The 22,826-nt window shown below is 36.3% G+C and overlaps 2 protein-coding genes across 3 annotated transcripts; both read left to right on the forward strand.

Annotated features, from left to right (window-relative positions):
- The first annotated feature begins 614 nt into the window (after positions 1-614).
- Positions 615-3,908, forward strand: LOC110860254. Its single transcript, XM_022109307.2, has 3 exons — positions 615-1,217; positions 1,430-1,623; positions 3,565-3,908. The coding sequence occupies exons 1-3, from the start codon at positions 663-665 to the stop codon at positions 3,812-3,814; spliced, it is 999 nt and encodes a 332-aa protein (XP_021964999.2). The 5' UTR covers positions 615-662; the 3' UTR covers positions 3,815-3,908.
- Positions 3,909-19,815: 15,907 nt separating this feature from the next.
- Positions 19,816-21,851, forward strand: LOC118439111. 2 transcript variants are annotated; one of them, XR_004837242.1, is made up of 4 exons: positions 19,816-20,026; positions 20,096-20,176; positions 20,261-20,866; positions 21,110-21,851. XR_004837242.1 is itself a non-coding variant. In XM_035860141.1 (3 exons), exons 1-3 carry the CDS (start codon positions 20,003-20,005, stop codon positions 20,531-20,533), a joined length of 378 nt encoding a protein of 125 aa, XP_035716034.1. In that variant the 5' UTR covers positions 19,816-20,002; the 3' UTR covers positions 20,534-21,851. The 2 variants fall into 2 exon arrangements, 1 of the variants encoding a protein (XP_035716034.1); XM_035860141.1 differs by having other exon boundaries at positions 20,261-21,851.
- The last annotated feature ends 975 nt before the right edge of the window (positions 21,852-22,826 follow it).

Below are 22,826 nucleotides of genomic sequence, written 5' to 3' on the forward strand. Positions count from 1 at the left end.
CCCCTGGGGCCGAGGGGGTGTGGCACAATCGGGGAAGCACTTAATTTCACTTAATTTCATCTAATTTCACTCAATTTCACCTAATTTTACCCAGATTAAATTGCACTAAAAATCTCATTTTGCCCCAACCACACCCCCTGGCGCCGAGGGGGTGTGGCACAACTCCGGAACACATAATTTTACTCTATTTCACCTATAGATTAAATTGCACTAAAAATCTCATTTTGCCCCGACCACACCCCCTGTCGCCAAAGGGGGTGTGGTCCGGTTGCCCCCAAAAGTTGATAGGATCCTCCCCCTGGGGTCCTATGTATGATGGCGAAAACCGATTTCGATTATCTCGATCCGTTCTCCTGATATCCTGCTGACAGACAGACAGACAGACAGACAGACAGACAGACAGACAGACAGACAGACAGACAAAGTCTTCACATAAAGTAGCTGAAGCTACTTAATAATGAAATGAATATTGTGTAACAGAATTCCACTCTAATCGATATTCTGATTATCAGGATAACCAAGGCTACTCACATAATTATCTCACAAGTATCAAAGATAACCTAGACATATGTAATACAGGTTAACCATCCCACACATAGTTCGCCATCAGAGAGAGTAGCACATGCATACATCTAATAAAACCTTAAATATAAATTAATAAAATGTACACTGTAAAATTATTCGCAGTAATTTTTCTAATAAAATTTCCATCTTATTCTGCCGGACAATTAATCGCCGTCGAAACTGCCGCCAAACTACCCAAAAGACTCGCCCATTCCGCCGCCTGTTACGATGAGGACGATTCCATTTTCATATTTGGCGGTTGGGAAGAAGAATCCGCGCCAAATTATGAATCCGATAAAATTCTACGCTACAATATTTCCACCGATTCCATAGAAACGATGCCCACAATTTTGCCAGTTGGCGTGATGCACGGCTCTGTGGTGATGGATAACCTCGGAAACTTTTATTACCTTGGGGGATACACGGTGAATGAAGAGTCTCGCGCCATTTTTAAATATTCACCGGTAGACGGAGTCATCACCGAGATTCTCAACATGCACCAGAGTGTGGTACAACCAGGCGGCAGTTTTAATTGGAACGCTACGACGGCATTCTTTTTCGCTGGAGGGTATGTTCCCAAGTCCATTTTAAAGTTTGACACGGAAGCTAACACGATAAATGAAGTTGCCGAACTGCCGCTGGAGTTTGATCAGGTTAGCATTTTCAAAAATTTACCCGGGTTGGGTTGGACATCCGAATTCTAATTTTTCGGTGAACCGAATGATTTGGATTCGGTTTGGATGAGTACGATACGATATCGTTGATACCCGAAAATCGGACAGCTTACTCAATTCTGCAAATAGCTTAGGCATATTCGGGAATTAAGCGGGTAAATTAACTAAATATTTGATTTCCCCTTTTCCAGGTTGCCGTGTTTTGGGATGACATTTTCGAATTTGCCTATATCTTCGGATCCAGACGCAATTCCAGTGATGACCCATCGGAAATTATGGATCGACCAATTATCGTTTTCAATCCTGTCAGTGAAAATCGAATCGGGGTGATAGACCTCACATATTCTGCTATTACTGGACCAACTCGCACAGTTTCTGATAGCAGGTAACCTTTGCTTTGTAAACAGTTCAAACGTCCCCAAAAATTGTTTAAACTAATCGGGTTAAATTTTTTAAACAACTTCCCTGCCGGACTGTAGTCTAGTCTTTCTTTATAAAGAGTTATTGGGTATCAGGTTTCAGACTGTTTTTAAATACATCACACAAACTAAAACAAACTATTTATTAATTAAGGGAGCGTCCATAAATCACGTGATCGATTTTTGGACAATTTTGACCCCCTCCCCCCCCCTTGGTGACCGGTGGTGACAATTTCGCTACCCCTCCCCCCCACCGGTCACGTGACAGGAGATGATGCTCTCATTAAATCATGTTGTCCGGAATAACAATATTTTTAAAATCATTAATCAAATTAGAGCTACATGACACACATATGTAAATAACTATTTAATACGCCAGTCAGACATAAGAATTTAAGTCGAAGCTAGTTTCTAAATATGCAAGATGAAAATCAAATTTATACATATAACGTGCGTATGCCAAGGGAGTTTATATATAACTCTCATGACATTTATTGGCATATTGGCATATACAAAAGTTTAAAAAAACTTTACTCATGTCACGTGACATCTGACCACCTACCCCCCGTGATAATTGGTGACAAATTTTAGACCCCCTCCCCCCCTCTAATCGATCGCGTGATTTATGGACGCTCCCAAAGGAAAGTACACAATTTTCACTATTTCTGAAAATATTTAAAGGAACCAACTCGAAATGCTTGAATTGACGATTAGTTTAATTCCACACGAACGTTATAGAGTAGAGTAACAATAATGAAAACCGGAATCTGTTCGGACAAAAAGAAATTTGAAGTGGATGAGCTTATCATCGTTTATAGAGCTGATTTTTGTTAGTTCAACGGTATCAATAATTTGGATCTACTCCGCCCCCTCGCTGAGTGGGAGGAGCTCAAATTTGAAAAAAATCGCCCCGTCTGCGATTTTTAGCGCAAAGGAGGGTCAATATTTTTGAAAGCGGTTTTCACCAAAAGTTTCCTAATTTTATTCCCTACAACCCGTTTCGCCCGTTTTTTGCAGTTCCAAAAACGAATTACGCCATTTTGGACAAAGGGTAGGGAAGGGTGAAGTCTCACATAACCCCATAAGTGAGGTATCGTTGGAAAGGACTCGGCGGGAGGATTCAGAATATACATACATAATAATATGTACATAATATAATACATTGTCCCGTGCATAACCACTCCCTGATGTTCCAGGGACAGAAGAATATTTTTGAGTTTTTTCCCATCTATTGCTACGTTAGCTCCCAATCTACCCCTGTGTTAAGGTCTGGATGTTAGAAATCGTGAAATACGTTTTTGGAATTTCAAAAAACGGGCGAAAAGGGTTGTAGGGAATAAAATTAGGAAACTTTTGGTGAAAACCGCTTTCAAAAATATTGACCCTCCTTTGCGCTAAAAATCGCAGACGGGGCGATTTTTTTCAAATTTGAGCTCCTCCCACTCAGCGAGGGGGCGGAGTAGATCCAAATTATTGATGCCGTTGAACTCACAAAAATCAGCTCTATAAACGATACCAAGCTTATCCAGATCAAATTTCTTTTTGTCCAAACAGATTCCGCTTTTCATTATTGTTCCTCAGTACCAAATTTTCGAGTTCAGAATTAATTTTTAATTCTATTATTTAGGTGACATTCTATGTATGTATGTAGGTCGCAACTTAAGAACATATACATATTTCGTTTCCAAAAACCAATTCGTTAACTACGACTAGTTATAAATTGTAGCGTTGAAGTGGTATAAATTCATGAATAACATTTAAAGTTAACTTGCATATGTATCCTTTGACCGTTTTTGCTGGGAAAGCTCCTATAAATTCCCCTGTTGATTTAATACTTTAGCGACAAGATTAATAGCGTTCTTATAATCCCGCCTTACCCGACTTCCGTCGTTTGAATATGTTCATAGATACGGCTACGCCCTGGGGGGCTTTGAACCCTACGACAGCCTCATGCGCTTCGACCCGGTCTCCTTCGACGTGGAATATCTGCCCGTGACCAACCATCCCGGTGCGAGTGAAGACGGGCTCACCAAATTCTGGGGAACCAGCGTCGTTTACGTGGCCAAATTAGGAAGAATTTATTTCTTTGGAGGATTCTCCACAGGAAGTTCGGGAGATATTTGGCATAACAAAATTTGGTTTATTCAGACAAATTAAATCGCTTGATGAAGACAACTGTACGATATTTCTTAATTCGAAATTCGAGACACTGATTATACTTCCAAGAAAAATAATAAAATTCAAATACATTAAAAAATGGTTACTCATTTCAAGAGATGGGTTACCTCGGTGCTTCTTCTTGCTTTTACATACACTCAAAATAAGGTAGTAATGAATCATTACCATGCGGAATGACTATGTGGCTCTACCACGTCGGTTACGATTTGTAGTAGAAATGGTAATAATAAGTTCAGGGAAATTCAAATTAATTACCAAATATTAAGGAAGTGAATACCATTATGCATTGCATTTGAATTTCGCTGAACTTATTATTACCATTTCTACGACAAATCGTAACCGACGTGGTGGAGCCACATAGTCATTCCGCATGGCGATGATTCATTACTACCTTATTTTGAGTGTAGTATTTCGTTTAGCAATACATAAATATTAATTTGACATCCATACATGCATATTCGTATTAATAAGCCTATTTTCCACGCAATATCAACCAAAGTACTTAAGCATTCTGTACCAATCATAACTGAAACTATGCTTATTTATTATGGGGTTTAAGTAAATAAACTCGCCCAATGAAATTCACTTTGCTTCTAAATAAAAAAAATGCAGTTTTAATTATCTTCAGATATGGATACAATTAATTTTTCCATTTTTAAATAAGTAAGCAAATACCTATACATACTCACACACATATGCAAATACACATATTTACATAAAGTATTCTAGCCGAATTTCAATCCAATTATGGAAGTAATGCCAAGTAAGATTTTACCCGTAGGAATTGTATGTTTGCATTTCACTTCATTTAATTGCCTTCTCCTTAATCATGCGAATTGGAAAATACCTACCTAAATTAAATAGTTTCGACTAAGCATAGCTACGTGACCTTAAACTTGACCTTTCTCTTGGGACTGGACACAAAGAATGAAAATTGTAAAAACTGTGTTCAACATCTGAAAAAACAACAAGCGTTAAATAATAATCATTCAATTTTTTAATTTCGTTTAAAGGATATCCACTTAATTTTTACTTACCGAGATAACCAATGAATAATTTAAGATAAACATTCCCCCTCCACAAATTCCTACCGGGTTATCTCTCAACTCATGCTGATTTGAAGATAAACTTGATTCTCCCTTTAAACGCGTCAACTCTAATTGATTTTTCGGATTTGAAATCCACTTTTTTAAAATGTCTACCTGTAATATTTATAAAGTCTCAGGTTATTAAGTGAATTGCCATCCTAGAGTAAATTAGCAATAGAAAATGGATACGAAATGTGGTAACAAAAGGGTAATAATTTTAAAATAAAATTCACTGAAATGCTTGTCAAATATCATTTTCCAGGAAAAAACAAGAATGATAAAAAATTGTCAAAATCAATACACCTTAGATTTTTCCTCTGCTACTCAAAAATGTATTTTAAAATTCTGGACAACAAATTTGTAGTCAACGCATTGATTGAGAAAATAGCGGGAAGTCTCTCTTCAGTTTAGGCAAGTTTTAATATTCCTGAAGGCTTCTTTAACTTGAGAACTTCCTCTTAAAAAAGTATCTAACTCTGAAGTGTATATTTTTAAATTGGCTACTCTTTGCTCATCGTATTTGCTACCCAAACTTTTAAAACAAATATCTGCAGCCCGGCTTACGGATTATGGCCTCCGAGCAATTGCCCCCAAATAATGGCCTCCCACCCAATGTTCTCAGGAGGCTATTGGTCGGAGGCGGTTGGGGGAGGCTATTGGTCGGAGGCGGTTGGGGGAGGCTATTGGTGGGAGGCGATTTTCCGCAATTCCACAGGCCAGATACGATTTAAACTGTGCTGATTTTAACGGTGTGTCATTGAGTTTTTTATTTGTAGGTACCAACATTTGCACAAGATTCCGCAGCCCAGTAAAAGGTCCCCAGCGTAATCAAAATACAAACAGTTAACACCACCCGATCCATGATTGACGGCATAACGACCAAGTCCATCAAATGCAGGGAATAATAGAGCAGCACGTCCAGCAAAAATGGAGCCACCAGCCCGTCAAACACTTTTCGTTTAGCAGATCCGAAAGGACTTTCAAATCGTCAAACATCTCCAATATTTCTGCCACGGCAAAATTATTGTCCATCTCCTTTTTTGCAACTTGCGAAAAATATTTGCACGGAACCCACAGCACAAAGGTTACCGCAAACATAAGATAGTCCACATCATAAGCAACCTGCATTCTGCAGAAGGAACCCAGAATATCGACCAAACCAAGGAATGTGTCCAAATAATCGGGATAATTTGACTCACCGGGTGAACTTATAGTGTTTATCATGGATTTTGTAAAGTTTTCGTAAAAATTTGTGGAAAATAGGAGGTTAACTTTGGGCGGGAGTGAGAACATTATCCCATCATAGATTCCACAAATGTGCCAAATTGTCTTAAAAAAGTACAGAAATGGGAGGCTGCACACCTGAAAAATTTAATTCAAATTAAAACCATATTTCCTCCATTCGGTTGTTACGAATGTGGGTGAAAGCCCTTTATAGGATCGTAATGTCCGTCTGTCTGTCCGTTGGTCCGACAACGACTAAAGGAAAAGTTGTCCAAACTACGAATTTGAACATAAACTCTTAACGTCCATGGGCAGGCTGTTTTCAAAGTAATATTGTCACGGCGACAAATTATTCTGACCTTCGATGACCTTCCAAGCGAAGTGTTAAAGGTCGGATAGGTCGAAAATGTGTCAAACGTGTCAATTTTACCAGAGTTAAGACAAAAATATGACATTCGCTTCACAGTTTTCACCACATATCTAGTTACAAAGGTTTAACGATCTTTTCACAACTTACAATTTTCAATTTCCAGTTCCCACTGGATTCCAGATTCCAACAATTTTTTCCTTGCATATGCTCCAAATGGTCCAATTTTTTTTTATTTCGGCCCCCTTTTTGAATATAATGTGATAAAAGACCGAAATTTTCCACAGAGAGATTGTGTATTTCAAAGTTTGAATATAATTTACGGGATCGTGCCCATGAGCGTGTTTCATTTGCATGACAAATTTCAAGAAATATTTCAAAACCGCGAGGAGAAAATTTATTCCGCAAATCAATTTTGCTAAGAAAAACGAAGATTGGGATAAATCGGAATTAACTTTGAATGGACAATTCCCCGTGTAGTAACAAAAATTAAAATGGGAACGGAAAATGTTTAACATTTTGGGTGAATTTTGACTTTTTGTGATAAGTGTGGTCGGGGTGAAGGGACTTTTTTGAAACATTTTTACCTAGTTTAGAAAACAGTTTTTTAAGATTTATACAAGACTTTTCAGCGTGCAAGTATTTTTGTGAGGTGTCAAGATTCATGGCAAAAGGTTACATAATTATTCAAAGTGGATTAGAATTTTTTAAAGTAAAGTCAAACAAATGTTTGTGTAGAGGCACATTTACAAGTGATTTTCTCCGATTTTTACCCGATTAATTTTAAATTGTTTTAAATCCTACAGAGAAATAAGCGGCTCATGTTTTTACATTTTCTTGAATATGAGTGTGTTCTACTTGAAAATTTCAATCTATTTGTAACCCAAAATAAGAATTTTTTTAATGCTGTATTTTTTTAGAATTTTATCAGGATCTGAAAATTTTAACAAAAATGTTGCTCAGAATTTTATATATGTTGAGCTATTTCATATTCAGTAATTAAAAAAATTCTGATTTTGTTTAATTTTGAATATTAAACATGTCAACACAATTTTATAGATATTCCGGTTAACTTACAATTTTTTCTAAGCATTCTCAAAATTCCGACGTAGCACGACAATTTCAAAATTTAAAAGTTGTTACAAACTTATGCTCATAAATATCTGTAATGTCATGACAATAATTCAAATGTTTAAAAGTTGGATTTTTGAAGTCAGATTAGAATTCTACAGGCTATCAAGTTTTGTCAAATCCCGGTCTTGGCTGCAAACTTATTCAAAATTTCGCCACATGCCAGCAGAACGCCCGCATTCAAGTAAAACTGAAAAATTCTGGTCCGCTTACATATTTATTTACTGCTGTGCGTTCATTATTCCGTTAAAAATTGGAGATAATCACTTTCTACCTGCTCGTTATTAGTAGAATTTAACTATGTATATGTACATATTTTAGGTATGCCATTAAGTAATTGCGTAATGACCTGAAAAACCTTGCACTTTGTAGGTAATAAGGTACATAAGCAAGCTATTAAATTTGTATTTACCCCTTCCCCTTTAGGAGTCCCAATCATGTGTGCCTATTTTGATATAAGCAAAAAATTATATTCAGTACAACTAACCAGCGTCAGAGAATATTCAACCTTGCTTCAACATAATCTTATAATAAGTATTTTTATTTCAATTGGTGTTCAGTGCGAAAGATGTGAATATAAACACTTTAAATATTGTTAAATGCCTAAAAATTACACTTCTTAAGTTTTCTAATAGAAATACGGATATAAAAGATTTCTATATTCTGCAGGGTATGTGCATAAATACACGTGAATACATGCACTCTTAAAAATGTGGCGAAGTTACAAACACGCTCCGTTACACTATGGGGATATCTTTCTCCCGGATCCGTTAAATTTTGTTTCTGAGTGCTAAGTTTTCAGAGCCACAAAATTACTAAATACATCAGTGGTATTGTCGGTTATTACCCGTGATGTACCACGGTCAGTAATGATTCATTACCATTTTGCTAGGAGTGTACATATGTAGACGCAATCAAATACTAAGGAATTTTTACAGAAGAGCTAAAAATACACTCCTAGGGTAATTTCCACAAAGGTTTCGTAATCTAGAACAAATTACATGAGATACCAAGAATTAGCTTGTTTTTGCATATGCGTATTAAGCTTTTCTCAGAAGCCCTCAAATTAATCAGCTTGTAGAGGAATAGGAAATTTACATATTTATTAAGGGGTGAAACCCCTTAATAAGATTGATATGCCCGTCCGTCTGTCCGTCTGTCTGTCTGTCTGTCTGTCTGTCTGTCCGTGCGATAACTCAAGAGCGGTTTAACATATTGACTTGAAATTTTGAACATGAATACTTCATATACAAGCAAAGGTTAAGTTCGAAGATGGACCCTGAAGGTCACCTCCTTCAAGGTCAAAAGGTCACGAAATGTCATTTAAAGGTCAAATTTCATATATATATCAATTTGGCAGGAAATTTAACGCCGATTTCAATGGTGACCTCCATTTTGACCTCAGAGGTCATATAAAGGTCACTTAGAGGTAACTGAAAGGTCACTAAACGTTATATCTGATACATATATCAATTTTAACTGAAATTTAACCCCGAATTCAATTGTTAAATTCATTTTGACCTCAGAGGTCACAAAAGGTCACTTGGAGGTCACTGAAAGGTCACTAAACGTTATATCTGATACATATGTCAATTTTAACTGAAATTTAACCCCGAATTCAGTTGTTACAATCATTTTGACTTCGACGAACATGAAATTGTTAATTGACTGTTTGTCAACTGTTAACTGACACCAAATGTTAAATTTGATACATATGTCAGCTCACAAATGTTATAAAGTTTACGGTTTCACCCCTTCGTTACATGCGTTTAACGGTTTATTATAATTGCAGTGAAAATAGATTAGGTTTCTAACATTTTTATTTATGCAAGACAAAACTTGAGAATGTCCTCATACATATTTTCTAACCAGTCAGTTTAGTAATTTATTTACCTATCTGGCGGCTAGTAAATTCAACTCAAGAATAATTAATATTTTGATGAAGGTAGATATGTACATGTATTTAAGCAGCAAGAAGTAATCATAAAGTGTAAAAAACTATCTAAGCTAATATGTAAATATGTATATATTTAGTTACCATGGAAGCGCTTGAAAAACAGTACCAACCAAAAAACTTTTACACTTTTATCAGGACAGAAAGATCTTAAAGGAAAATTCCAGATAAACATTTATTTTAACTCACAACTCATTAAATATCCTTGTGCCTTTCTCGATTAAATTTAAAAAAACTAATTCTCCCATCTAAGAACTATGCCTGCAAGTCAATGGCTTCCAGTGACACACACAACTCTACTCTTCTCGTGAGTTTAATTTATAACCTAGAACAGGTCAGCGGCGGTGTGGGTCACATGGTGACCCGTCAATGACAAATAATCCGGTATTAAAATTTCTAAGTGTGCCATATCTACTCTAATAAAGTGTTAGTATGATCCCTGGGTCCCTGGGTCTGTCTTCGCAATGCAAATTGCCCCATACAGTAGACAAAGAAGGAAGCGGAGCAACCACTGCATGCATGCACTGCACTGCATGAATAAATGGATACATGAACATGTACACCCCACATACATACATCACTCATCAATAGTGGTTATCATGATAAGGGATCGTCCATATATTACGTCATCAAAAAATCTTGAAAAAACCACCCACCCACCCCAAAATCATCAATCGTCATCATTTCTCAAAAGCACCCATCCACCCCCTATGATGACGTCAACATATGAAATCTCAAAATTATCAATCGATATTATGAAGCTAGTATTTAGTTCTTCAATTTTATGACCAATACAGCTTTATTAACTCCACTAATAAGAAATGTTGGGATTTGGGTAAAAGATATTAACACAGTTACAATCTGACTACTATTAAGCAAATGGGCATGCATATCAGTCATTTCGTGGATAATGGTATTTATTCTTGCTCAGAACTACAATTAGTAAATAAAAAATCCTACTTTTCATTTTCTTTTAAGCTTAAAAAATTTGAAGATCTTCATGCATTTTTCAAAATTCAGAAATAGTAACATAGTTGCAACCTTTAAAATCTTCTAGTAACATAACTAATTTTGAGAAAATATTCAGAATTTTTGAGATTGGGTTAGAATTTGTAGAATTTATGTAAAGGGTGTTGATTTAATTCGACAACATTGTTTACCGTAAAGGAAATGCTTGTTTTTTGAAAAGTGAAAGTATGACGAAAGCCAACTATTTATCTGAATTACCTTAGGAATTGGTGATTCCACAGTTGACTTTAATCAAGCCTCAACTCTTTGGTTTGGCTGTTCTTTATCCTCTATTTTGTCTGTGTAATTTTGGATATAACTCGATTTGAGATTCATCAGGGTCAAGGATGTGCCGACGAAATTATTTATCTTGTCAAATACCAAGTTTTTCAAAGCATTTATGCAAATTCAACTAGGACATCAATATTTTGGTGGAAAAATGCTTTTTTTGGCTTGGCCTGTTCCGTAATCCGTGACAACATTGTGCAGATTCGACGATATTTTTCACAATAACAAACAATTTATGTTTGATTTTCACATCATCAGTTTTCTAGTGTTTAACTCCCCTAAACCATTTGGACACGAACTTCAAGTTTTCGCATAAATTTCAGCACTATCTTTGTTTTCCTGGTAGAGGCGGGACAAATTCGGATTGTCATCAATACCCTTTGGTAAAAATTATGTTTTGGGCTAACAATTTGTATCAACTTTCTGTCATAAATAGTAGACAATACTCGCATTCAGGAAACCGCTAGCATACGGTCGGAATATTTATGTGCATTTGCAATTTTAAACTTATTTGGCCAAAATCAATGCGCAATTAAACTTGTTTAATTGCGCATTTTCAAAACACGACTAAAAGCTATCGCTCGCCTGAGATGAAGCTATTGTTGTAGTATTTAGTCTAAATTATTGGCATCAGGACTTTGCATATTTGTTCAGATAGGTTTGACTTTAAAAAAATGCCTGTTATTCATCCCCCATAGTTGCGTTATCATATTCGACATCAAACTCAGTTTTTTTTTAATATACATTTTTTCAGTATAGTAACTAAAAAATATGCCAAAAATGATTAGAAATGATTAGACAATTAGAAAATTTTCAAAAATATTGAAAACCTCACAAAAAATATAATGAGTTTTGTACGGGAATCATGGATGACATTTTAAATGTATTATTGTTCCGAGCTTTCGACAGGGAGCTGCTATCTTCTTCAGGGAGCAATATTGATATTTAAATCACAAAAGATGAAATTCGCTTGAATGTCCTGATGCAACAATTCGAAACGAATTTGACTGCCCTAAATTTCGTGGGCACATTTTGACCAGTTTTTTGTAACTCACGAATTTCACTAACGTCCCGTAACTACCTACATATTATTTATAGTTTGAGAATAAAGTTGCTTAACTAACAAAACAAATTCTCTGCGGTGAGTTTGGTCAATTTTTAAACAGCTCCAAATACTATAATTAAGCATGTAAAACAAAAATAATATAATGTCAATGATTTCACCTTCGAGGAAAATAATTAGATTTTATCATTTTAACAGCTATATACGTGATATTGAGAGATTTTTAAATAAATGTGGACTTTGATTTAGCGTAGAAACTCAAATTGTAGCCGTGTCTATTTTCAAAATTGTATCAATAGTGACAGTACTCAAATAGCAGCCTTGCCCAAATAGTAGCCTTGTTCGAATAGACGCGTCTCTATTTCCATTCAACCATACTTCTTGACCGTTCATTACGATAATTAAATTATAAATAAATATAATCGCAGATACACGCTATCAAAGGGATGAGTCGATCAGAACACACGAATATAGCTCATCAAAGGAATCATTGAAGAGCAAGTCGAGCAGAATAATATTCCAATGCACTACGACTCTAAGGGAAAAATTGGTGTGGTTATTTCAATTTAATTTGAGCTTGATCCAGGAAATGAAAATAACAGTTGTATGCAAATAGTAGCCGTGTTCATCTTAATATTTTTTTAAATGGTGACGTTGCCCAAACAGTGGCCTTACTAAAATACATACTCGGACCATAAGTGCCCGTGCATGCATTTCTGGTGATAAATCACAAAGTATTAGAGCTATTTGCTAGAAATTTTCATGGATTACCAAGGCACTAATATTGTTTGGAAATCATAACTCAGTTTTCAAGATTTCATCCAGGGGCTTGTGCGCAAGACATTACTCGTGACGGAAACTGCTCGCTCACGGCACGCGCCGTTTTCAGGACAAAAGGTTTTCAGACTTTTCGCCTTTAGAGACAAAGTTAATAGAAAAAATGGCCAGATATTTGCTCTACGGAACCCTGACATTCCATTTAGTATGCAGAGGTCAATCAGAAATTATCGCCCTGGATCTGACAGGAGCCAGTTGCATGCAAAAGGCAAATCTCTGTTTTTTGCCGCAAAGGGTACAAGTTTAACCCAAGACTTATTTTCAGAGTTTCCAAAAGCTAATAGTTAATTCCCTGGACCATGAACGCTTGTATAACCAACATTTGACTTTTCAAGATGCTCTGGTTGGCGACCATTCTGCAAAAATTGTCCAAAAATGGCTTCGAACGAATTTTGCTGACCTTTTTTCATCCCAAGAACGGTCCTCAGCATCTGCAGACCTTAATCCTCTAAATTATGACCGGTGGTCAAAATTATAGATACAAGTATGTTCTAAATCTCACATAAGCGTGGATGGCCTGAAGTCATCCTAACGAAAGTGTGGAGCACTTATCTCATGAAAACGCCGCGTGCCGCGAGCGAGCAGTTTCTGTCACGAGTTATGTCTTGCGTAAAAGCCCCTGGACGAAATCTTGAAAACTAACAATGCGATGGTGTGAAGTGTAACCCTCCGATTTGGCTGAAATTTTGAAATTGGGTGGTCCAAGCCAATACAACTAACGTTTCTTCAGCCAGTTTGTGCGATGGTTGGATTTACTCAAAATATTTGAGGTCAAAGTTGAAAAACGGCCGGCTTTGTTCAGGCGGAGTGAGAAAACTCCACTTCCATTCTCTTCCCCTCGCATTGATTTTCACTCCGAAAAATACTTCATTTCATCAATTTTAAATTCAATTTATTACAGAAAAACAGTAATTATTCATTGCAGACGGACTTGGTCTTTGTTTTCAAATAAATTGGAAATCAGAATAACCGACGGTTTCGAAGTGGAAAGTAAGTTAAGTTTTTCCATGTTTATTTGCCGTTAATAAATTTATAAATTAATGTGTGTATGAATTTTTAATGCAAGGAAGTAAAAATCTCTTATTAAATTATGAATTAAATTAAGCGAGTATGAGGGGTGTTAATTCCCATTTAATAATGTTTTATTTTGGTTATTTTGCATCACTGCTTATGCTTGTGTATGAAGGCGTATGTGTGAAAAACCTGAATAAAATCAATGCGAGGGGAAGAGAATGGAAGTGGAGTTTTCTCATTCCGCCTGAAAAAAGTCGGCCGTTTTTTCAACTTTGACCTCAAACATTTTGAGTAACTCCAACCATCGCACAAACTGGCTGAAGAAACGTTAGTTGTATTGACTTGGACCACCTAATTTCAAAATTTCAGCCAAATCGGAGGGTTACACTTCACACCATCGCATTGTAAGTTATGATTTCTAAACAATATTAGTGCCTTGTTCATCCATAAAAATTTCTAGCAAATAGCTCTAATACTTTGTGATTTATCACTAGAAATGCATGTACGGGCACTTATGGTCCGACTATGTAGTAGCCGGGTCACAGCCACCGATTTTTTAAATAGTAGCCCCGGCTACTAAATAATTGAGTTTTTATTGTATTATTTACGGAAGCCAGATGGCAGATGCAAGTCAAAAGTATTCATACCTCCTACATACATATGTAAAATTCTGCGCACAATTTTTCAGTTTCAACAATTTGGTATGTAAAATAAAAAATTTATGCAGTTTTTGAAAAAAATGTGCAAAAACAAAGAAATATATAGAAATATTTAAGTTGACGTCATCAAGAGCAAAACCATCCACCCACCAAGTCAACAATCATCATCAATTCGGAAAACCACCCACCCACTATTTTGATGACGTAATATATGGACGATCCCTAAACAACTTCCTAAATAAATTTTATTTAATCAATTATTTGCTTAGTTGGGTTATTCAGTAGTTTGAGATAGCGCTGTGCAAGTAACGAATGCCGTAATTTGCTAGATTTTATTCGATTTTTCTGAAACCAAACTTTTTGGTTTACAATGGAACATTTTTCAAGCTATACCGGAATTTCTTATCGAATTATATAAAACAATCAAGCCAAAAATTAGGAATTATCGCTTATCTTTCCGTTGAATAACACCGTTTAAAGAAAACTATTGGGGGATTGGAAGTCTACCACGTTGTCGTCCAGTCAAGGAAAAAAGATGCAAAACATTTTCTTAAAAATTGAACTTTGCCGCCAATACTTTGTCGCAAAGTAGACATTGAACGGATAGTATCACGCGATAGTATCACGCGATTCCTAATTTTTGGCTTGACTTTTTGATATATTCATTAGACAATCTTGGTTTAGCTTGGAAAAAGGTTCACTTTTTAGTTTGATTTTTTGAAATTTTGATTTAAATGAAGTTTCCATTGAAAAAAATCATCTACGAATAAAACTTTTGGCTTTAATCGGATTGAGATGATTTTTCATCACAACAAATTAAAATATCATCAGTCTTACATAAATACACACAAATACAACACAAATTAGTTCTTATATTTTAGAGCTGGCAGATTATGCTTGAGAAACAATAATTTTTCCGCATTTCCGGGACTTGAAAAACATTTGAGGTTGTCATTGGCTTCCAAAAAGACACCCTCACCATAAACGCTAGTTGCTTGCAAATGGCGAATGGCAAATTATGAAATAAATAATAAATTGACGCTTTTGTTGGTAAATGGACTAATTTGCTGTTAACTTTCTTTGTGAACTGGATTATGTGGAAAATTAAATAAAAACTGAACTACCCGTTACCCGTGCGGTTAGTTCCAGCTACCCGCAGATAACGGGTACCCGCAAGAATCGTGTGGGTATGCGGGTAACGGGTACCCGACCCGTTACCCGCGGCAACCCTAGTAGATATTCTTGCACCCATGGTGCAATAGAGCCGGCAGTCCTTTACACCATTAGTGCAGTATTAGCGACGATCCGGGAATCATAATTTTGAAAACTTTGTCAAAATTGTATGATCATTTCTCCCGGATATTCTGCACTATTGGTGCGTTTTGCGTCCCGTCCCCCAATTATTTCGCATCATTTTGTATTACCGATTGTTAGGTATCAACGGTGCTATTAACTTATTAAAAAGTTCGATTCGGTTTGTTCAATACCAATGGTGCGCCGAACTTATTAAATAATGGTCAACCCATTTTGGTTTTGATAGAATTATGCACCAAGGGTGGAAAATAAGCGGAAAAAATTGTTAGCCAAGTTTGACATAGATTATTTCATACCAGTTGGGCTACTAATTTGGGTTAAACTGGTTTTGGGACTTATTAATTAGCATCAATTGATGCAAAAAACTCGTGAACACACGGACGGACGGACAGACAGACGGACAGGAGGAATTCAATAGCTCTCATGCTACGCAGGGTGAGCTAATAAGGGAACACAAATCCAACCAGTCATATACATATGTATTGATACCGGCGGTGTTGATTCGACAAATTTTTATTTTGAGTGTACATATGTGTATGTGTACAATTCAACTCAATAAGGCATCAAAATTCGGGAGTGAGAGCAAAATTCCCCTTCCTTGAATGCACCATAAATAAATAGGCTTACCTTCGAATGTAATCCATCCAAAATGCAGCTGGGAGAAGGGCCGGTATAATTGAAAATACTTCGGTCGCCATCATAAAAACTTGTGACGATTTTGCATACACTTCCAGCGCAAGAAATAGTATGAAGACTATTCCTGTCCAGCCCGTTTGACTCTTGGCCTCGACGAGAGAATAAAAGTACTGCGAGTTTCCAGGAGCGACGAAAAACATGAGGGAAACAGCCGTTACGTAAGTGAAAATGATCCAAATTACTACCAGGAAATGGATATCGATCGAGTTAAAATTTCTTAGTAAGGTTTTCATCCTTGCTTTTGGATATTCTGAAAGGAAATTAAACCACGTACATTTTTAATGATACCAGTTTTTGAAGAATTGATTACTTTTGTATGTACCTAGATGGCAAAATTTATGAAGGATTCTTTAGTAAAAATAAATTTCTGAGTTAATTTGTAAGGCTTGTCGCTATATTTTTAACACTCGTCATGCATATTTAAAATTCTTATGTTTTAGAAGATCCGACATTTTGTGAGCTCGATATTAAGACTAAAATAGAATTTAGCGGTCACATGCAACTTACCGTTCTCGAAACATCGTGCGAAAAGTCGCACCCCTTTAAACATACCGACAACTTCGCTCTTCTTGGTCCACCCATTATGGAAGGAAACTAGGGCCCAAGATGTTAAGATTATCCAAATCCAGAGCCACACAATTACCTCGAATGAACGATTAGCTTCCAATTCTTGAGAATGTTGAATAAGTCGACAAAATAGGAAACCCAATTGGATCACAGTAATTAAAACGGCGAACATAAAAGAAATATTTCTCCTTAAAGTTGAGCAGAAAGACATGCAGTTTTGTTTTGAATCCCAGGAGTACGGATTACTTCCGAGCGAGGAGTAGATTCCCATCGAAATTCGGATAATGTTTAGGGTGCGATTAGTGAACATTTTTAAGGGACTGGAAATGTTATTTAATCGAAAATTGGAATGGTTCAAGGTTGCTGGGATAGAGTGGACTGAACCATGAATTTAACACTTGGGCTCGATTTCCATACTTAAACAAGCTGTTCCAATGCATTCTGTATGTGCCTGCACTCTTAGAAAACTGGCATTAAATAATTACTGAAGTATTTATGGTACATGATCTACCCGTTCCGGATTAGTGGTTTGTACTATCGGGTTTAGCGTCGTAAGTTTATGACGATGAACAATTTACCTGTTGGAAAAAGTTGTTACTCTTAACAATTTTAATATACTGTAATTTACAGTATATTTAAATTACTGTCTGTAAAGCAGCCCTTTTCAAAAATTTAGTTTTCATTCAAAAGTCAGTCATCCCGATTTCTGATTGATGATTTTCATTCACATTCAGTCATTTTCGTTCGGATTCATTTTACTTCACTTCATTTAACTTCACCCCTCAAACATATTAGGCATAGGGTGACAAATGAAACGAGTGAGAAATCTTTCATTCACAGTCATTCATCAGAAATGACTGAATCTTGCCCTAATTTTCATTAAAATCACAGGAAATTAATTTTCATTCACTATCACTCACCATCATAATCACTCAAATTAATGAAAGTGAACAGGTTTACTGTAAAGAGTTTAGTCAGTTGGGTATTGCGTTCTCGAAATACCCAACACTAAATTTTCTTCTGCTTTTGTACGCTAGTTCGGATAAATTTGTTACCGATATTGTAAAACTGCAACACCGAACCATTACTACGACGAACCTTATCAAGACCAGATTGATAGACTCGTATAAATATATACCCATGTATGTATGAGTAGTGCGTGATATTGTATTCATAATACCGGAATTCTAAGAGTGTATGTAGCTCAATTAGATTTGTATGTATTTGTTTCATGTTCGGCGTCGTTATCGAACACGGTTCAAAATAGATATTCTGTAATAACTGTGTGTACTGCAGCTTAATTGGGGTGATTACCATTGTTGACTTTCTGACCGGTAAATTACTGGTTTGTAATATGTAGATAGATACGTACGAATATATTGTATCGATTACCTTCCATGAATAGATTTGCAATGTCCTGTGCAAACCCATTACTCAAATGAATTAATCACAAAAGATTTGTAAAGGTTTTGGCAATACAAACACGGAGCAAAATGCATATGTAAATATGTAAAATTTCGTCAGCTGCGCATCGTATGCATTGCAATTTGCATGGAAACACCTTCATATGACATTGCGCTACTCGGGAAATAAATAGTTGGGATCAGTGATTGATCACATTTAATTTACTTACCGGATCTTCTGTCTGACAATTATTGAATGAATTCATTGATTGATTGAAGAATCAGTGATTGAATAATCAAGATATATATGTAAATGATGGGTTTCATAGAAATTAAGCGTATAACACATTAAATCGTAGAGTTGGCCATTTATAATTTCGATACGATTCTGCAAATCATTGCACGCATATGTATGTATATGTATGTAGGTGCCCTAACTAATTGACGTCGCCACAATTTACGGTCACTGAGAGATCAAATTTGAAATTTTCTAAAGCTTCAAAATGACGGGGTAAACAATAAACCGTTACAACGCATGTAACCAAGGGGTGAAAGGAGTGTCATACGTCAATGTGAATATCAAATTGTTCGAAAATTTGTTAAGATTGACACTTCTGACGTGTTTTCGACTTTTGTGTCTTATTTGTGTCAAATTTAACAGTTGATAACCCTTATGTGACCTTTATATGACCTCTGAGGTCAAAATGGAGGTCACCATTGAATTCGGGGTTAAATTTCAGTTGAAATTGAAATAGATATGTCCTATGACCTTTTCATGACCTCTGAGGTCAAAATGGAGGTCACCATTGAATTTGACATTGAAAAATAGTTAAAAATGATGTGTCACATGTCAAAACTGACAAGTGACACTTTTTCGTCACTTTTCGTCACCGTGACGATGTCATCGTCACAGGTGACGTCCAAACACAAAATGACATGAATTTTCGAATTCCTCATTGAAAAATAGTTAAAAATGATGTGTCACATGTCAAAACTGACACGTGACACTTTTTCGTCACTTTTCGTCACTGTGACGACGTCGTCGTCACAGGTGACGATGTCAGTGTCCATCTTCGAACTCGTCCTGTCCATTGACGTTAGGAGTTTACGTTCAAAATTTCAAGTGTCTATGTCTTTTCGTTCAAAAGTTATCGGAGCTACGGACAGACGGACGGACGGACGGACGGACGGACGGACAGACAGACGGACATAACGATCTTATAAAGGGCTTTCACCCCTTAATAATTTACATTCTGATCGCTTCATATGCACAGCAGATAAAATGCATGGAAAATATTTGCATGTGGAAGAGAGACAAAGTTGTGGTGGTGGTGGTTTTATGTATATAAAGGCGGAGTAAGCTCGAAGCCTTGTTAATTTTTGATCATCTGGTTATTCTCGCTGGTCCGTTCGAGAATAATATTCGTCACAAAAATTTCCTATAACTAATTTAATTTAAGTATTAGACTGAACAATGTGCATGGAACCTGGGAGCGTACTTACTGCCTTAACTTAATCCTTTGAAAGCTTTCTCTATCTTCTAAAGATAATATAATGTTGTGGAATGAGGAACGTGATGTAAGCTTTCTAAAATAGCGGAAGCATACTTTCGCGTACTTTTGTAATAATTGTAAATATTTTCCTAAGGAACGAGATTTCAAATTGACCTCTGATAACAATGGCAACCCCACTACCAGTCCCTATTGCGGTCCTATTCTTATTCCGGATGTAAAATTATTTGGACAATATTTCTTTAGATATTAAACTTTAGATATTGTTTATTTTGTTGCTGATTCATATTTGTATACATAGGTAATTCCTCACCTATGCAAATTCCTTGGAATCGGAACCATAAAAAAATGCCGACTAGTCTGCAGGTCGTGGAATTATGAAGCGACCCCCGTGCTAAAGGCGAGGACACTAATCGAAATTAAACTTGCCTCTGGAAAGCATGATCAACGACGTCACAAGGAGTGGAGATGGGATACAGAAATTGTGGAAAAGCTGGGATTTAATGCTCGTCTAAAAATTTCATCGTATAAACCAATGCTACCACCGCTGGATCTCCTCGGTCGGAAATGTTAAGTCAATTGTTGTCCACTTTTACATCAGAGAAGACTGGCAGAAGGACTTGTCTGATAAAATTATATTGAGTTCGGCCCCCACTCTGGAGGAATTAAAGTACGAATGGTATTTTCATCAAGATTTCCCCTCATGTGGGGAGGGCACTGTTTTCCCTAAATTAAAAAAGCTAGTGCTCCAGTGTGGCCGGGTTCAAGCTCCTCGTCCTGGAAATCTACAGTACGAAATAATTGGCCAAGCTATTACGGCAGCGTTTCCAGCTTTGGAATTCCTTAAAATTGACTGTAGCCACTTGTATAAAATTTAGAAAATTAATATGCTACAAAACTTCCCATGGTAAGTTAGGGATGCTCCTGTTTTTCGTGTCGTAGATATGTATGTCAAGGTGACCTGCATTCGTCAGCTATTTATTATCTATGTAATTGTTTGGAATTTATGCACATATAACTGGTCGACTTTATAACGAAGGAAACGTCGTGTTTGTAGGTTGAAAATTAGGAAAATATGATATTTCTGACAAATATAATATGGTTGCACATCGGTTAAATTAATCTGATTTAATTTTTACTTCCTTTTCAGATCACTTCATTCGCTGGAATTGACTGGAAAGTTGAACGCAAACCGGTTAGAATGTCTGCTCAAAATTCCTTCTCGTTTAAAAAAACTTGACGTTAGCGCGACCTTTGAGACTGACCACCTTCGCGCCGACGAACTGTCAACCATTCTGTACAAATTGTTAAAGAAGCATTCGCTCACTCTGGAAAATTGTCTATCCGTTTGGGCTCCGATGATGAAGAAACAGGTTGGAAATTTCCGGCGTTTCCGGTCATGAAAAGCTTCTGGATTTATCACAATAAAACTAAAAAAGTTGGATTTGAATTTGAAAGTGGTCCAGGATCAGGACGCTTTGGACGGATTGATTACAAGGTGTGCTTTCCAGTCTTGGAAATCTTGTGCGTTCACAGTTACGACTTATCCACTGTTGATGCATCTCTTCCGCCAGAAGGCAGCACATGTACGGCGATGAAATCGTTGCGACGAGTGCACATCAACCTTTTGTGGTATACACGAACAGAGGAATTAGCTGGCCTTTGCGACAGATTTTTGGACGTTTTTCCAAACGCGAGAGTTTTGGGAATTAATCATGAGAGGAAGTAAATTTTAAGCATATATTATTTGGTCATTTATGTTTTGAGATAAGTAATTACTTCCACTCGAGAATTGCTATATTAGTGTTGCTCGAAACGAACATATTTTTATGAAGTTGTTACGAGAATAAGTTGTAATTTATAATTGAATAAATTTCCTAAATAACAATGTAGACTTTGTTAAAGCATAATATTTATTACAAACGTTAGTAATATGTGCAAGCCAGTTGACGTGAAAACCATTAGGCTCACTATTAAATTCGATTCGGGTCAAACTTGTTAATCATCGTAGTTTTTTATTCTAAGATCATAATTTCACAAAGTTGCATGTCGATTTTTTGTATCCCATAACGACTAAAAATTAAATAGTTTCATATGGAAGAAAAAAATAATAAGTAAAGTCTCCAAGCTTTGTAAATCAAAAAACTAATGATTTTTTAGGTAAAATCTTAAGACAAGCCGATGAAGTATTTGAAAATCACCCTTTGGAGAAAGTGGAAGAAAGTGGAGATACAAAACTTCAAATTTAAAACCCGTTGGACCTTAGGGACCGATGTCTATATTTGTTTTTAATGAAGAGTATGTAGCTCCTCGTCGAACGAGTGGCTTTTTTATTATGAAAATTAACCGTAGTAAACGCACATAATGAAGTAGCTTCAGACTTTTTTTTGTTGCAAATTCGGACAAATTAAATTCACCTATTCGGTTGTACTATTTTACTTTATTTCACGCCAACCACTTCTACGATATTTCGGGAACACTCAATTTCACTGTGTCTATAGATTCAATTTTCATCTATAGATTAAATTTTTTGTTAAATCTCATTTTGCCCCGACCACTCCCCCTGGGTGCGAGGGGTGTGACACGACTTGGGGCCACAAAGTTTCACTCAATTTATTTCGTTCTTATTTACATATACCATCATAACTTTGTTTAAACTTAGCAGTATGAAAAATCCCGAAACATGTGTTTAATTATTAGGGATGCACCGAGTACTCGGCCGACTCGGCGTGTAGTTTTACTACTTGCACTCGGCCGAGTATTGTCGCCCAACTCGGCCGAGTATTTTCTCAATTTTTTTGGCCATTTTTTAACAAATTATCTTGTCCATGAAACCGATTTCATTAAGTTTTCTTGCATTTTGGGTT

Source organism: Folsomia candida, unplaced genomic scaffold (genome assembly GCF_002217175.1).
Source record: "Folsomia candida strain VU population unplaced genomic scaffold, ASM221717v1 Fcan01_Sc030, whole genome shotgun sequence".
Taxonomy (NCBI): Eukaryota; Metazoa; Arthropoda; class Collembola; order Entomobryomorpha; family Isotomidae; genus Folsomia; species Folsomia candida.